Below are 18,867 nucleotides of genomic sequence, written 5' to 3' on the forward strand. Positions count from 1 at the left end.
ACCCTTGTGGAAGCAATGACTCTTCTCCAGTTATCCTTTGACTGCGCTGCACGTAGCGCTCCAACCACCTTAACTCCATCGGTCCATTGCGTGGGGATCTTCCTCTCCCCCTCTTCCCCTCCAGGCTACTCATCCCAACCGTCCTTCCAGGCTATCCTAGTTGCCACGCGCATTATGTCCAAAGTACTGTCGTGTACAGACATTGGCCAGAGTCAAGCCATATGAATGTAGTTCCTGGCGAATGGACTCGTTGGTGCGTCTAGCTGTCCACGGAATTCGGAGCATGCGCCTCCGACACCGCATTTCTAAATCGTATATTTTTTCTCTTTTCTGCTGCTTTTTTTCTTGTGTCCAGTATTGAACAAAGGCCTCCTTCTTGGACTTCTACAGTTCTCTGTTGGACGCAAGAAATTTAACTAACAACCTAACAAAAGGAAGCATATAAAAACTCCGGGTAATATAAAGAGCAATGGAGAGAAGTATGCTAAACATATCCCTTAGGGATCAAACAATGAATTTTTTTATAACGACACCTTGACCGGATTATATATATATATATATATATATATATATATATATATATATATATATATATATATATATATATATATATATATATATATATATATATATATATATATATATATATATATATATATATATATATAGTGCTTTTTAATCTGATTTGAATGGTATTGTCAGTCAATAGCACAAGTGTATTGAATTAGTAATTATAGAAGGATATGTGATTGTTTTAGATTATTAGAGAATAAACAAATGTAGGTTCTATGATATGAAGGGTCTTTGGTCAATTATAAAGCTAACGGTGTCCAATCCTAAATGGCGTTCATTAAATATAGACTATACCTCTGAGCCGACTTGCCAGCGTTGGCCCTTCCAAGCACTCGTGAAGCATGTCCTCCAAATCAAGCTAGGTCCGTTTGCAAGCTGATTCCGATTCAAATTGGTCCTGACTAACTAATTCTCTGCTGGTACCGCCATTTTCTTGTTTTGTGTCTGTTCATAACTAGCTCTACATGGCCGCGCATTGCTGTGGATCAGTCTGAGCAAATGGTAAAGAAAAGGAAATAGAAACCACACATTTCTAGTATGTTTATTTTCACAATGCGTGGAAGAGAAGGAATGGGAATATGAGGCTGATGAAAAATTCTCTTCTTCTTCTTTTTGTAGATCCTAGGGATCTGTTTGTGCCTCCGCATGTCGCTCTTGGGATTTCGACTCCCAGCTGTCTTTCCATCTTTTCGGAGGTCTGCCTGGGGGTCTGCATCCTTCAGGGTTGCCTCGGAGGGCGATACGTGGAAGTCTGTCTTCTGACATTCTGTTTATATGTTCATTCCAGTATCGCCTTCGCCGTATTTAAAGACATGAACCAATTTGGGAAAAAGTAATTTCGTATTTGTAGCTTTATTTCAATGCCAAATAAAAAGTTTTACAATCGTCCGATTTAAGTCAAATTTGTGCCGTTCTGTTTGGTAACTTGTTGCCAACAAGAATACGACTTTATAATGCCTCTCTTGTAGAAGCTTTTGTCCCTATTGGCAAAAAACTTGGACAACCAATTTTCACAGGCCTCTATGGAGGCCATATTTGTACCCCCAAGTGGTTTGGCCATAGGCAGGAACAGGTAGAAGTCACTTAGTGCCAGGTTTGGAATATAGAGTTGATAAAAACTTCCCATCCAAGCTCCTGGCGCGTCTTCAAATATGTGTGTGGCCTGGCGTTGTCCACACCGTCGACCCTCTATTTTCCAGTCTAATCAATTTCAGTACTTGAACTTTGATGTGTTACTTGAGCCCAGTATAAAAAAGAGATTGAAATCTGTATTTGGTCTACAGTGAAAAAATCAAGTAATTTTTTCACTGTAATATTTATTCAATATTACCATGGACTGGTACCTGAAGCGGAGGGCTGATATCCTTTCCTTCATGTGCAAAACGATCATGATAACACTGCGTTTATAAGACACAGTGCCCTATGCACCATTGGGGTGCAGATAAGGGTTTTATTCTTATTTATTATTATTTGGTCTACAATAATGAACTTATCGTGACAACAATCACCTGTCAGTGAAACAATGAATCATGTCCATACGTTCATTATTGTAGATCAAATACAGGTCTAAATTTTTTTTTCTACCGGGCTCAAGTAACACATCAAAGTCCAAGTAGCCCCGTTCTACGGTCTAATCTCAGGTAATTTTTTTAATTCTCTGGACATGATTCATGGTGGTTCGAAGGGTCAATTTTTTATATAGATTTTAAAAATTATGCATACAGTTATTGCTGATAAATTATATTGAAGAATCATTTTATATTCACAGAAGTTTATGATAGACTGCTCCTACCGATACTTAGTAGCCACATAAAAATAATTATAATATTTTACATATTCATTTTAAATTGAATTTTTACTTGGTAAATATTGCTTCTAGAAAATCTTCATTATCTGTGGTTGTAACTCTCAAATTTAGGCTAAGCTTCACATACGGTTTATTGTAACTGCAGACAGTTGGTAGAATTCCATATTGAATTGTTGGGTAATATATCCAGAATTAAAAACTGGATTTAATTCTACTTTTATTTACATGAGGTACATTTGTCCGCCTCCGCAGTGTAATGGTCAGCACGCTCGGCTACCGTTCTGGAGGTCCCGGGTTCGATTCCCAAGGGGGGTAAAATAAATATAAGTGATTTTTTCACTGTAATATTTATTCAATATTACCATGGACTGGTACCTGAAGCGGTGGGCTGATCACCTTTCCTTCACGTGTAAACGATCAAGATAACACTGCGTTTATATGACACAGTGCCCTATGCACCATTGGGGTGCGGTAAGGGATTAATATATGATATAATATTTATTCTATATTACCATGGACTGGTACCTGAAGCGGAGGGCTGATCACCTTTCCTTCATGTGTAAATGATCAAGATAACACTGCGTTTATATGACACAGTGCCCTATGCACCATTGGGGTGCGGATAAGGGTTTTTTTTTTTTTTTTTTTTTTTTATATACATAATTATATATGATAATATGTTTTATTAAGACATTATCAAACACGTTTGATAATGTCTTAATAAGAGGAAACGCGTCACATATCATATATGTAAGTAAAGTAGAATTCAATCCATTAACTGTGTTTAATTTTGGATAAATTACCCAACAATTCACATACTGTGTTTGAAAGTGAAGCCGAATGCATGGAAACACGTGTCACAATAGATTTTTTAAAGTAATAGCGGTATTTACCAAGTAAAATTTAAATTTAAAATTATAATTTTATTTGATTGAAACCTGTTTACCTGTATTTTTTAGTCAAAGCCAAGATATTATTTATAGTTTAAGCATTTTTAGCGTAAAGTAGAATCTCATTTACTGGGATTAATGGGAAATAATATACTTCATCATCTGGGACATGTAGAGAATTGATATCCATCATTTAACGGGACAGAATATGAAATAACATTCCTCATTAACTGGGATAGAGAGTAAAATGAAATCTATCATTTACCGGGACGATTGATGAAATTGAATCCCTCATTAATGGTGACGGGTGATGATATCAAATCCCTCATCGACGGTGACGGGTGATGAAATCAAATACCTCATTGAAGGTGACAGGTGATGAAATCAAAACCCTCATTAAAGGTGACAGGTGATGAAATCAAATCCCTCATTAAAGGTGACGGGTGATGAAATCAAAGCCCTTAACTTTAAACCACGGGACTTGTTTGAATTTATTTGAATACGGGACTATTGTAAAATGTTCGATGTAAAATGAACGATAAGAAAAATTTCACATATCGCTCACTCCTTTCAAGAACGTCATAAATCAAAAAACTTGATTTTACAGGAGAACTTTTTTAAAGTTTAAAAATAAAACACAATATATTAAAAATAAATATCAATCCACTTATTGAACTTTTTACTGTGCAACACATCTTATTAGGTAAAACCTGAATGTTTTTTCTCCATTTGAAAAATGTTTAGTCTATTTAAAAAAAATATTAAACAATACCTTTTCTTCAAAATGCAAAAACAACACTTTCTGCCCTGTAGCGGGTAAATATTAAGTTAAAAATACGCCTCTTTTGCTGGGATAAAGTACATTTTCTGGGCATTCCGAAAACATGCATAACTGAAAATTGACGATTTTTGATTTATGACGGTCTTGAAGGAGTGAGCGATATTACCAAAAGAATTTTATTTAAAAAAATTAAATAACTGTAATCTGTTTTTTTTAGAATTTAATATAAATACGAACATAAATATGGGTAAAAAAAATAAGAGACATGCTAGTTGTCACTACATTCTTTACATATGTTGCCTCGGTGATCACCACAGATTGAATGTCCATCGTAAATTTTACGAATGTCCCTAATCTAGGGTTAACTGGTACTGGTTCGAGTGATGAAATCAAATCCCTCACTAACCGAGACAAGTGATGAAATTAAATCCCTCATCAACCGAGATGGGTGACGAAATTGAATCCCTCACTAACCAGGACGGGTGATGATATCATATCCCTCATTAACCGAGATGGGTGATGAAATCAAACCCCTCATCAACCGAGATGGGTGATGAAATTGAATCCCTCACTAACCAGGACGGGTGATGATATCATATCCCTCATTAACCGAGATAAGTGATGAAATCAAACCCCTCATCAACCGAGATGGGTGATGAAATTGAATCCCTCACTAACCAGGACGGGTGATGATATCATATCCCTCATTAACCGAGATGGGTGATGAAATCAAACCCTTCATTAACCAGGATGGGTGATGAAACCAAATCCCAGTAAATATCTTTACGTACCTTCTTAATTGTGATATTATTTATGAATCTCCGTTTATTTATTTTTTGTTATATATTAGTGTTATAATTTTATTTTTAACCTAGTCAAAACGCATTTTTTGTAATATTTTATTTAGTGCTATTTGAATTATATTAATTTTTAAAATGATCACCTCATATTTTAGACTATATATCCTCAACACTACTGTACAGATTTATTCCAGTCTTTTAAAAAAAAAATGTATACTCTCTTTCTACCTCCATATATTCATTGTTTTCATGTAATTTTGCATAGGACACTAAATATTTGGTACTTATAGCATTTGTATATTGAAAGTTCTTGAAAGATGAACAATGTTGGATACAAGAAAAAAAAAACCTTTAAATTATTTGACGGTATTTTTGCAAAATTAGACAGATTTTAACATATCGCTCACTCCTTTCAACAATGTCAAATATCAAAAATCGTCAATTTTCAGTTGTACGTGTTTTCGGAATGCCCAGAAAATGTACTATATCGCAGCAAAAGCGGCATATTTTTAACTTAATATTTACCCGCTACAGTGTTGTTTTTGCATTTCGAAGAAAAGGTATTGTTTAATTATTTTTTTAAATATACTAATTATTTTTCAAATGGAGAAAAAACATTCAGGTTTTACCTAAAAAGATATGTTGCAAAGTAAAAAGGTCAAAAAGTGGCTTGATATATATTTTTAATACATTTCATTATATTTTTAAACTTTAAAAAAATCTTCTCCTGAAAAATCAAGTTTTTTTTATATATGATGTTGTTGAAAGATTGAGCAATATGTATTGATTCATTGCGAGTACAAAGTAATATATATATATATATATATATATATATATATATATATATATATATATATATATATATATATATATATATATATATATATATATATATATATATATATATATATATATATATATATATATATATATGTACTTATTTGTTTGTATATTGTGTATTTCTTGCTACTGATTTTTACGATATTTGACATGAAAAACTTTAACTGAACCGCACCAACGTTTTTATTATATATTAATTATATATTATAGTTATTTTTCCCTCAAAATATTGTTTTGATAAATTTTAAACAAGGGGCATAGAATCAAAATGAGGAATGTTAATAATAACCATAAAAAATATGTTTAAAATCCATTAAAAATTTGTTTTTTTAATATTGAGTTAGCTGTCGAAAATTTACAGTAAATTTGAAACACTAACTGTGTGATTATCCATTTAAAAACTTATAAAATCACTATGTTTACATAAAAATTTTAATGTGAGTATATGTGTGTGGGAGGGGAATGTAACCATCCAGACTCCCACACATTTAATTGCACGGTCAACCCCGAGTTAGACAACTCCTGAGCAGACCACCAAAGAGATGGATTGACAGCTGGGAATTGATATAACAAGAGGCTAATCCCTCTTAAAAACAGGCCACAAGGCCATAAGGCTAAGGCAAAAGATAGTAAGATACAAGAAGACAGTGCCTACTATATCTTATCCTTACCCAACCCTGATGAATACCCTGCACATGCCACTGAAGTCACATGCCACAAAAATCGACAATTTTCAGCTGTGCATGTTTTCGGAATGCCCACAAAATGTACTATATCCCAGCAAATGCGGCATATTTTTAACTTAATATTTACCCGCCTACAGGGCAGAAAGTGTTGTTTTTGCATTTTGAAGAAAAGGTATTGTTTAATTATTTTTTTAAATATACTAAATATTTTTCAAATGGAGAAAAAACCTTCAGGTTTTACCTAAAAAGATCTGTTGTACAGTAAAAAGTTCAGTAAGTGGCTTGGTATTTATTTTTAATAGGTTTCATTATATTTTTAAACTTTAAAAATGATCTCCTGAAAAATCAAGTTTTTTGATATATGACGTTGTTGAAAGGAGTGAGCGATATGTTGATCCGTGGTGGACACCTCCGTGTTTGATTCTATGCTCCGCAAATGCTGTGCCAAATGCTGTTATTAATCAGATAAAAATATATTTATTTCAAAAATCATAACACTACCATATTATATTTGTTATGTTGGTAAATATGTCAATAAAATATTGCTACATCACGGCTATCAATTTTATTTTTTACAACATTTTGAGTGTGTCCAAATACTTGTTCACAAAATCTGGATTATCTCCAATTACAGGAGTTATTTTCATATAATTTTTTTGACATCTCATCAAAGATGAAGAAGAATATGGAAGTCTGGGCATTTACGGGGTTGACGACCGTCATAGGCTGGTTTAAGTGATCACTTTACACACGTGTAACATTCACCAATTCTACCCATTTTGTCCGCCTCCGTAGTGTAATGGTCAGCATGCTCGCCTACCGTTCTGGAGGTTCCGGGTTCGATTCCCAGGGGGGTTTAATAAATATAAATGATTTTTTTCACTCTAATATTTATTCAATATTACACTGGACTGGTACCTGAAATGGAGGGCTGATCACCTTTCCTTCATGTGTAATCGATCGAGATAACACTGCGTTTATATGAAGCAGTGCCCTATGCACCATTGGGGTGCGGTAAGGGATTATTATATACTACTCAAATTCTGGGAAGTTCTATATATATGAACCAATTTTGAAACATTGTTCTTGAATCACCAAAACTTCACTAGAGACATCTATTGATGAGATGAAAAGAAGCTTAATAAATAATATTTAACTAACTAACTAACTAACCATCACGCCGCTTCCCCGCAGGGGTAGGCAGAGAGAATAGAGCGCCACACCACTCTGTCCTTGCAAACATTCTTCGCCTCTTCCACGTTCATGCATCTCCTCATACATACCCGCCGATTGTTACGACTCCTAACCTGACCACTTTCAAGTATTTGGCATACCTGATCGTGCCATGTTTTTCTCGGTCTTCCTCTGCTTCTTTTCCCGCTAACATTCGCCTCATAAATTTGTTTTACCGTTCTTTCCTCACTCATTCGTTCTACATGTCCAAACCATCTCAACACACCTTTCTTAATTTTATCGATAATGCTTATCTCAGCTTTGCATTCTTTCCTTATTTCACTATTCGCACATCTATCATACATCGTTTTGTTACACATTCTTCTGAGAGATCGCATTTCGACTGCATTCAGTCTACTTTCATCCTTCTTTTGCCAACTCCATGTTTCACTTCCATACATTAGAGTTGGAACCAGTACTCCGTTGTGCACTGCCAGTTTAGCTTCCGCTGATAGGTTTTTATTTGCTATAACTGATTTCAGTGCACCGTTCACTTTGTTCCCAGCATTCACTCTCCTTTCTATATCTTTATCAATCTTTCCAGTAAATAATATTTATTAAGCAGAAACTCTTTTATTAGTATGTGAGGTCCTAATCTTGGAAGTTCTCTATATATATATGAACCAATTTTTGAAACATTCTTGAATTACTAGAACTTCACTTGAGACATTTATTTATTTTTTAATTTTAATATTTTCAACAATTTGTATTTTTGGATTTCATTCTTCGAAATTCATTACCATCTGAGCAAGGTAAAACCATCTCCCCCTCCCGGAAACTCTGCGACCTAGAGTACACAGATGATGCTGTTATAATCGATGACTCCGTTGAGGGTCTCCAATTAATCTTCGACAGGGTAAATAGGTATTCTACGCACATGGGGCTTACAATAAATGTTGCAAAAACCCATGTGTTGTGCAACAGCTCATGGCTAGATGCCCAACAACCCTTGACATAGAGTAACTAGCTCATCGAAAGGGTCGAGAGTTTCAAGTACCGTAGAACGGGGCTACTTGAACTTTGATGTGTTACTTGAGCCCTGTACAAAAAAAAAATATTTAGATCTGTATTTGGTCTACAATAATGTACGTATCGACATGATTCATTGTTTCCCTGATAGGTGACACTTCTTCATATCACAATTTAAATATGTTTTTTGTACTGGGCTCAAGTAACACATCAAAGTTCAAGAAGCCCCATTCTACGGTACTTGGTAGTGAACATAACTGAAAATGGGAGTCTTCAAAAGGAACTGGGAGTGCGATTAGGACTCGCAGGGTCCGCATTTAACAGTATGAAGGCTGTCAGGAGATCAGATTTATACTCGGTGAAGACCAAATGCCGCCTATACAATGCCTGCATTGCTCCTGTTCTCTTATACGGCTGTGAAACATGCCACCTTACAAGGGCCCAGAGCAGCCGTGTACTGAGCTTTGAGAATAGGTGTCTGCGGAGAATTCTAGGCGTGCGGTGGTTTGACTTTGTGAGGAATGAAAAGATAAGGCGTAGGACGCAGCAAATCTTGGTCACAACTGTCGTCAAGAAAAGGCGATTCAGTTGGCTTGGCCATGTAGTCCGCATGCCTCCCGAGAGCCGCCATCAAGCTTGCCTCTTTTACTTGTAACCTGATGCCTTGGCATCAGGTTCCCGACCACTGCTGACAATTCGTCGGCAGTTCTCGTCAGAACTTCGGGACGCGGATCTGACTTGGGAGGATGCACGGGAGCTGGCAGCCGACAGAAAAGCCTGGAGTAAGTTTGTGAAAAAAAATCTCAAATAATACCACTGAAAATGATTTATATAAGGCTTAGAATTTATTAAAAAGATAATTGCATAAGAGAAAAAATATTGATCCAAAATATAATTTGTAAATAACAAAAGAATCTCTAGTCACATATTAGAAGTCTATTTACAGAAATAATTAGTATCTTTCTAGTATATAAGGTGGACTACGCATTATATAGACTCTTTTCCAGCAAAACATCATAAACGCCATTCGCTCCTAAGTCTTGATTATTGTGAGAAGATTTACTAAAACAAAACAACAGAAGCCTAAATGGCATTTACCATGTTTTGCGGACATTATTGCTCATAATTTTGATTTGGTTCCGGCATTGTATTGCTCAAATAGGAACATTATTTTTAAAACTTCTTCAACCTTAATCGAGTTTTGGAATCAATTCATCAACACTAATTTAGTTTTGGAATTAATTCATCAACACTAATTCAGTTTTGTAATTCATTCATCAACCTTAATTGAGTTTAGGAATCAATTCATCAACACTAATTTAGTTTTGGAATCAATTCATCAACACTAATTTAGTTTTGGAATTAATTCATCAACACTAATTCAGTTTTGTAATTCATTCATCAACCTTAATTGAGTTTAGGAATCAATTCATCAACACTAATTTAGTTTTGGAATCAATTCATCAACACTAATTTAGTTTTGGAATCAATTCATCAACACTAATTTAGTTTTGGAATCAATTCATCAACACTAATTTAGTTTTGGAATTAATTCACCAACACTAATTTAGTTTTGGTATTAATTCATCGATACAAATTTAGTTTTGGAATTAATTCATCAACTCACATTGAGCTTTGAAATAAATTCATCATTACTGCCTTTCATAGGATCGTTTAAGTGATCACTTTATACAACATTATATATGTATATAAAGTGATCACTTGGTGATCGGTAAATGTTACATATCGCTCACTCCTTTCAAGAACGTCATAAATCAAAAAACTTGATTTTTCAGGAGAATGTTTTTAAAGTTTAAAAATATAATACAATGTATTAAAAATTAATATCAAGCCACTTATTGAACTTTTTACTGTGCAACAAAACTTTTTAGGTAAAACCTAAAGGTTTTTTCTCTATTTAAAAAATATTTAGTTTATTTTAAAAATTAAGTAAACAATACTTTTTCTTCAAAATGCAAAAACGACATTTTCTGCCCTGTAGCGGGTAAATATTAAGTTAAAAATATGCCATATTACATTATGATATAGTACATTTTTTGGGTATTCTGAAAATATGCACAACTGAAAATTGACGATTTTTGAATTATGACGTTCTTGAAAGGAGTGGGCGATATATGTAACATTTACCATTCGACCCGCGAATGACAACCACACTACTTAAATTTCTGAAGTTATATAAATATGTATATCTTTCAATTGACACCTACTTTCACATGCGAGTCTTCGACACCATCTATGGTCGAGTTGAGTCACTTTTGGGACTTTTTTTTATAGTCCTACGACCTTAAAAAATGACAAATTTTTAGGTGAGAAAAGATGGAGTAGTACATAACATCTAAATCATGGGTGGCCAACATTTTCAGCATATATATATATATATATATATATATATATATATATATATATATATATATATATATATATATATATATATATATATATATATATATATATATATATATATATATATATATATATATATATATATATATATATATATATATGTATATATATTTTTTTTTTAGGTGCTTTTCTAAATTATTTGCATGTTTAGCCTCGTAATGCCGTTTAATGTTATACTTTTTCAAGATAGAAACAGAATCATTGCATATCAGGCATATTGGCTTTGTTTTGAGTTCCACGAAAAAATAGTTTAAAGTCCATCTGTCTTAAAAACTTGTCAGTTCTTCTGTTACTCTTCTCTTCTTTAGTCCAACGTCTCTACTACTTGACGCCATTATGGGTCTTGAAATTGTCAGGATAGTGAAATACTACCATGATATGATACGAACTACGCACGATGGAATGTTCTTTTGGTGGTTATGTGTACACTAAAGGCAAAAATGTGTGATTTGCTCCGCGGGCCGCAAGTAGACACCCGGAGGGCCGCAGCGGGTTGGCCACCCTCGATCTAAATCAAAAATGTCCCAGTACGTTCATTGTTCGAATATTCCAATCGGGAATAGTCAACTATTTCGTTTGCTTGCACCGTTTGATGATAACGACGTTCCTTTCCGACGGTTTGGCATTCTCTGTCGCCACAATTTCGTAATTTGTATCAGCGGAGTCTTCTTCCTTTTCAGCCTTACACTTGTCACCGTCCTTGCTCTCTGAATCTTCCGTCTCGTCTCTCGGCGAAGGTCCGTCGTAGATTATTTCAATTTCCTCGGGTTCTACCCCTTCCTCGTCGTCGTCTTCTTCATCGTCCAGGACTATGCGGTTCTCTTCATCGCTCTCAATGTCGGTTTCGTCGTCCGACGGTACCGATTTTCTCATTCTGAGAAATTTCCTACGCTCCAGCTTAGTCCGCTCGTGCATCTTGACGTGCGATTGCAAGTATCGATTCAATTTGAACTTCATGGTGCAAATCGGACAGGTGAAAGGGAAATTTTGAAAGTCCTTAGGTTCGACTTCATTCTTCTTCATATTTTTAGCGACCGGCGGCCTATTGGCTTTCTCGTGAGTACGCAGATGAGATTGCAAATGACCCGACTGCTTGAAGCGCATCTTGCATATGTGGCATTCGTGCTTCCGCTCGCCTGTGTGCGTACGCATGTGCATTTGAAGATGCCCGCTCTGCTTAAAAGACTTCTTGCAGAGAATGCACAGATAGTCCTTTTCGCCCGTGTGCGTTTTGATATGACTCTTCAGATGGATGTTTTGCTTGAATCCCTTGCCGCATATGGGGCATACAAACTTGCGTTCGTCCGTATGGACGCGCTTGTGATTCAACAAGTGGCCGCTTTGCTTGAATTTTTTATCGCAGACGTCGCAAGAGTATCGCTTTTCGCCCGTGTGCGTGACTTGGTGCGTTTTCAAATGTCCGATCTGCGCGAAGGATTTATTGCAGAGAGTGCAGCGGAAATCTCGGTGGCTGAGATGCACCGAGTTTATGTGCGTTCTCAGCTGCGGCTGTGTCTTGTAAACTTTAGGGCAGAACTTGCATTGCTTGCCTCCGTCTGCGCCCAGAGGATCCGCCGTATCTGAGATATGAGTTAACTTATGCTTGACGAGACGCTTGAGCTTGCTGTACTGAGCGCCGCAAGACAAACAGCAGTATCTCTCTTGATTGGTGGTCGTATTGCTCAGAACCATGTAATAGTCCGGCTTCGAAGAGTCCTGGTCGAACTTCTTGACCAGCTTCTCCGACACGGTCATGTCGTCCCAATGGTCGTCTTCCGCGATGGAGGAACCCTCTCCTTCCGATTCCTCCACAGTTTTGTCTTCTTTTCCGGGACTCTCCGACAGCGGATCAGTTTCCACTTCTATGTTGTAAAATATCTGATGGTGGAAGGGCTCCGACATTTCGGGGCCATATTCTACTTTCACATTTTCAGTATTCATCTTCGACTTTGATCATCATCGGCAGACGGCGTCGCGAGAACTGAAAATTAAAATATTACATCCATCAATTTTATAACATCATTCAATTCAATTTATTTGATAATTAACATATACAGGATGGCACAAAATTAATCACCGTATCGGGAGATTTTATAATTTTTACAGCTGCAGTATACTAACAAATTTAAGGTGACGCAAAATAATTATCTGATTTTGTTTTTGGAAAACTTTTTTACTAAATAAAAAAAAAATTTACTGTTGGGTAATATATCCAAAAATTAAACACAGTTAATGGATAGAATTATACTATTATTTTCATATATATGTGACGAGTTATATGTGACGAGTTTCCTCTTATTAAGACATTATCAAACACTGACCATTTGATAATGTCTTAATAAGAGGAAACGCGTCACATATTATCATATATACGTAAATAAAAGTAGAATTCAATCCAATAACCCAGTTTAATTTTGGATATATTACCCAACAATTCAATATGATATTCTACCAACTGTCTGCAGTTACAATGATTAAAGAAAACACTTAGTTTTTTACCACTTGAGTTTTATTATAGACTACATGTTTCAGAAGTTAAACTTCTTCTTAGTTATTATACAGACCTGAATGATGTAAGTTTAACTTCTGAAACATGTAGTCTATAATAAAACTTAAGTGGTAAAAAACGAAGTGTTTTCTTTAATCATTGTAACATGTCTTACCACAAAGTTAATGCCGAAACAATAAATAAAATGTCTGCAGTTACAGTAAATAAGATTTAAAATAATGAAAATCAAAGGAAATAAGTGGGAAAGGTGATATCCGTCAAGTTGCTGCTGCCAGTGTTGATAAACATTTGTGCCCGTTTTATCAATCTGTTTGCACACTGCAGCTGTCTAGTTCACAAATGTCAAATATGATTGACGTGCGATGCCATTTGCAAAAATTATAGCAACTTTCGAAAAAGTGATCAATTTAGTGCCACCCTGTACATATCAAACTTATATTTAAGACAAGTATATCGTAGTCGTACAGGAGAAAGTAACCAACTAACAAAATATAAATAGTTCAGGAGGGCCATTTAAGTCACTTTTGCTTGGCAACAAAATAAACATCAATGCAGTTAGTCATTTTTAACAAGTCAATATATTATACTTCCAAGTTTAAAATCCTTTGGGATGTTTTCAGGGCAATATTAAGCTAGTAAGATATCAAATAGTCAATGGTCACGTTTTTGTAAAAAAAATGCACTTGATCACTTTCTCCTGTACGACTACGATATATTAATAACACAATTCATAAAGAGAGTAAAAAGAATCTCGTTTAAGTTGTAGGGAAATCCCACTTCGGAATACCCCCTCAGACACATGGAACAGATCAATATCTGTCGTGATATTGTGCAGCATAGCGGTAGCTCTTCCTACAGGCATAACCATCGGCAGGTTGCTCCTGTATTTAGGAATGGGAAACAATCTATGCCGACGCTGTCTTAGGTAACTATCGGGAACATACAGACCAATGCTCTGCATAATTTCAGGATTATCCATCATACCGCGCAATAATCAATAAAAGTGCGTAGTAAAATACACGTTCCTTCTAGTCCCTAAACTGTTGTAGCCAAGCATACCCTGGAGGAATTGGGTAGGGTAGAGCCGAGGATAATAGCCGTACTCTCTCATGTAGACCTCAGAAACTTCTTTCGGAAGTTCTCCACTATGAGAGATTACCTGGTGTCAGGTTATGGTCCCATGGTTAGTGTCACGGAGTAAAAAACAATCGGTTCGAACCCACTCTACTACAATTCGATACGTATTTCTAATAATGAGCCGCTTAGGCTCACAGAAATAGTATAAAATTTTAATATTTGTGTAAATAATAAGAACACAAATATTTCTCCTTATTATATAAAAAAAAAACTTAAGCTCATGTGACATTTGCTGATTTGAACTGCCAAAACGAATGTAATGAAATATTTAAGACATTCATATTAAAAATTCAGTCTTAATGAATTAATACAGTACTCACACATAGAACTATAAGAGAAATATACTTTTATGCAAGTATTACACAGCTAACGAATGATATAATCAACTTTATAAACACATATCACAGCGCAAAGAACCAAAATTGTCACGTCAATATTGATATGGTTCTTGTGATTTCCTAAGTTCTAACAATTATTTAGTAATTTAGGAGTATTAAATATAAACATTGTTAAATAATTACATTGCTCCGGCTGCCACTAGCGCACTCCTAACCTTTGTAACTTTAGTTAAAAATAAATAAATGAAACCAACACAGATAATTCACGGGCAATAACCATTTTTGACAGTAGTATGACAATATGGCGGCTGGCTTTCTTCCTTTATTGTATTTATGGATATCAAAATTGGGGCTGCCAGTGGTATCATTAAAAGTTAAATATTAAAAGTTCTTACCTCAATAATTTCCATTTATAACTGAGTTAGGCGGAGATTTGAGTTTTCCTTTTCAAAAATCCATGAATCTTATGTTAAAAACATTTTTTCAAATGTGCCTTCTATCTGAATTTATTATACTGAATTTATTATTTGAGTTAAAAACAACGGGTTTCATTACTCTTATTTACATTGAAATTAAATATTGGCATTATCTACAGATCCTTTTCTTTTTTAAATCAAAAGGTTTTCTTTTAAAAAAAACGTTTTTTTTTATAAAGACCCTAAAATGAATACAAAATTTATTGGTATTTATATTCCCTTTACGTGTGGGGTGAATAGAAATGAAATAAATAGAAAATGATAATCAAAATAATAAAACAACTTTTCCAATGTTTGCTTTGCGTATTAAATTTATAGCTGTGTAAGATTAAGTATGAGTACCCGATTTATTTTACTGTATAAATACGATTTTTTTGAAGAATTTTGTGGATTTTTTTGGATAAATTTATGGAATTTATTTATGTAGAATAATCCAGTGTCTGATATAATAAATAATTTGAATATTATTACTTTATATCAAAAATTGGTCAAAATAGAAAAATGTAAAATAAATGACTGTCATTTCAAACTCTGTCTCCTGAAAAATATGTGTGAAATAATTCAGTTTGAATTTACCTATGTTCAAACGGAACAAGCTTTATAAATACTTCACCAATTCCTCAACTGATGGCGCTGCAAACGTCCATACTTTACAAATGAATTGAAAACCTTGAACGTTTGCAAAAGGTTATAAAACCATTAAATATATGTACACTGGTTTCAAGTTTTAATGTAATTCTATACGGATATTCAATATTGGGCAGAGTGGCGAACATTACATAAATGTATAAAGTGATCGCTTAAGCCAGCCAAATGTCAAGTCGTAAGCCCTGGGATGCTCAGACTTTCATCTTCTTTCATATAAAGGGAATATATGTTTCATATCATGTTAAGATACCTTATACTGTCATTTTTACTGAATAAAAATCATGTGACGGGTATGTATGCGAAAATGCATGAATGTGGAAGAAGCGAAGAATGTTTACAAAGACAGATTGGTGTAGCGATCTCTTCTCTCTGCGTACCTTTGCGAGTAAGCGGTTAGTTAGTAACTAACTTAACATTTGTCTGAGGGATCGTATTTCGACTGCATCCAGTCTGCCCATCCTTCATTTGCTTACTCTATGCTTCGCTTCCATATATTAGGGTTGGAACCAGGACTCCGTTGTGTACTGCCAGTTAAGGTTTTTCCTTCTCCAAGCACAAGAGCTCTATCCCTTTTTTGGAGAGGCTCTGAGCAACTAAAATTTATTAGATTGTATTGAGTAGAAATGAATAGAAATTGTATAAAAAATAACTAAAAGTATTTTTTTTTAAAAAACTGATTTCTGTATACCATTTATTCTGTTTCCAGCATTCGCTTTCCATTTTATATCTTTATCAATCTTTCCATTCCTCGAATACATACTACCCAAATATACGAAATTATCTACCTGTTCCAAAGCCCTTACATCTTATAATTTATTTAATTTTACGACATAAATAACATGTAATACTCGCGAGATCAATTAGACACATAAATCCTTTTAAAGTTAAGTAAATTCTGAATAATAATTACATACAAATCACCTGTCTAATCGCGCGGAATTAAAAAATAATAATTATCGCTTCTGGCAACCCCGCGCCGGCGGCCATTAGTGCGTTTATTTTTCCCGCTTTTTCACGTTAATCCCGTCAAAACCTTAATGGTGACCTAACGAGCCGTTTTATGGCTAGCAGGCAGTGAAAAAATGTTATGAAATCGTTTGCGGGCGCGCCCTGCTTTATGGCCTACCTTAAACGTAATGAGAGAGCATTCGCACGTGGCGGGCACGTGCCTTATAACCCTTTTACGGCGGCATTCTGTGCGTTGCTCGAACTTTACCTTGGAACAAAAAGTCTAACTAACAAACTAACCATCACGCCGCTTATCCGCAGGGGTGGTCAGAGAGAATCGAACGCCACACCACTCTGTCTTTGCAAACATTCTTCGCCTCTTCTACATTCACGCAATTCCTCATACATACTCGACGATTATTACGACTCCTGACCCGGCCGCTTTCAAGTATTTGACATACCTGATTGTGCCAAGTTTTCCTCGGTCTTCTTCTGCTTCTTTTTCCAACTACATTCGCCGCATAAATTTGTTTAACCGTTCTTTCCTCACTCATACGTTCCACATGTCCAAACCATCTCAACACACCTTTCTTAATTTTATCGATAATGCTCATCTCAGCCTTGCATTCCTTCCTTATATCATCATTCGAGCATCTATCAAACAACGTTTTGCCACACATTCGTCTGAATTATCGTATTTCGACTGCATTCAGTCTGCTATCATCCTACTTTTGCCAATTCCATGCTTCGCTTCCATACATAAGGGTTGGAACCAGAACTCCGTTGTGTACTGCCAGGTAACCTTTGCAGATAGATTTTTATTTTCCAAAACTGATTTTAATGCACCATTCACTCTGCATTCACTCTCCTTTCTAAGAAGGTCCGTTCCATATATCGCTCACTCCTTTCAAGAACGTCATAAATCAAAAATCGTCAATTTTCAGTAATGCATGTTTTCGGAATGCCCAGAAAATGTACTATATCCCAGCAAAAGAGGCATATTTTTAACATAATATTTACCCGCTACAGGGCAGAAAGTGTTGTTTTTGCATTTTTAAGAAAGGGTAAAGGTATTATTTTTTTAAATATATTAAATATTTTCAAATGCAGAAAAAACATTCAGGTTTTACCTAAAAAGATCTGTTGCACAGTAAAAAGTTCAATAAGTGGCTTGATATTTATTTTTAATACATTGTGTTATATTTTTAAACTTTAAAAACGTTCTCCTGAAAAATCAAGTTTTTTGATTTATGACGTCCTTGAAAGGAGTGAGCGATATATTTTTCTAAACCTACTATCTACCCGCAGCTGTTGTAAAGGACTTTAATTCATTTTTAAGGAATAAAAACTCTATGCAGATTTATGAGGGGTGAGGAGGATGTATGGACAGAGGCTGACACTTTCTCCCCATCCCTCAGGATCCCTATTAAAAAATAATTAAAATATCACCTTTTTTCAAAACTTATGAATAACGATAATGACTGAAAACTAAAGTTACATTCCATTTAGTTGAAATCGTCGTATAAAAGATGTACGCAATTGTTTTTGACGAATCGTACATCGGGAATATTAGAATGGAGAAATTTCACGATATGTTAATATTAGCTAATAAATCAATTTGGAAAATCACAAGACTATCTTGAAATATGTAGGGAACTAAGGGAGATAATAATAATAATAAAATAAAACCCTTATCCGCACCCCAATGGTTCATAGGGCACTGTATCATATTAACGCAGTTTTATCTTGATCGTTTACACATGAAGGAAAGGTGATCAGCCCTCCGCTTTAGGTACCAGTCCATTGTA

General features: G+C 34.9%; 1 protein-coding gene across 1 annotated transcript; it reads right to left on the reverse strand.

Moving 5' to 3' along the window:
• Nucleotides 1-11,149: 11,149 nt before the first annotated feature.
• Nucleotides 11,150-15,282, reverse strand: LOC148300366 (uncharacterized). Its single transcript, XM_088274892.1, has 2 exons — nt 15,171-15,282; nt 11,150-12,984 (listed from the first exon to the last, which is right to left on the reverse strand). Exon 2 carries the CDS (start codon nt 12,942-12,944, stop codon nt 11,571-11,573), a length of 1,374 nt encoding a protein of 457 aa, XP_088131018.1. The 5' UTR covers nt 12,945-12,984; nt 15,171-15,282; the 3' UTR covers nt 11,150-11,570.
• Nucleotides 15,283-18,867: the final 3,585 nt, after the last annotated feature.

Source organism: Brachycentrus maculatus, unplaced genomic scaffold (genome assembly GCF_059751285.1).
Source record: "Brachycentrus maculatus isolate JH-2025_06_01 unplaced genomic scaffold, ASM5975128v1 h1tg000741l, whole genome shotgun sequence".
NCBI classification, from domain to species: Eukaryota; Metazoa; Arthropoda; class Insecta; order Trichoptera; family Brachycentridae; genus Brachycentrus; species Brachycentrus maculatus.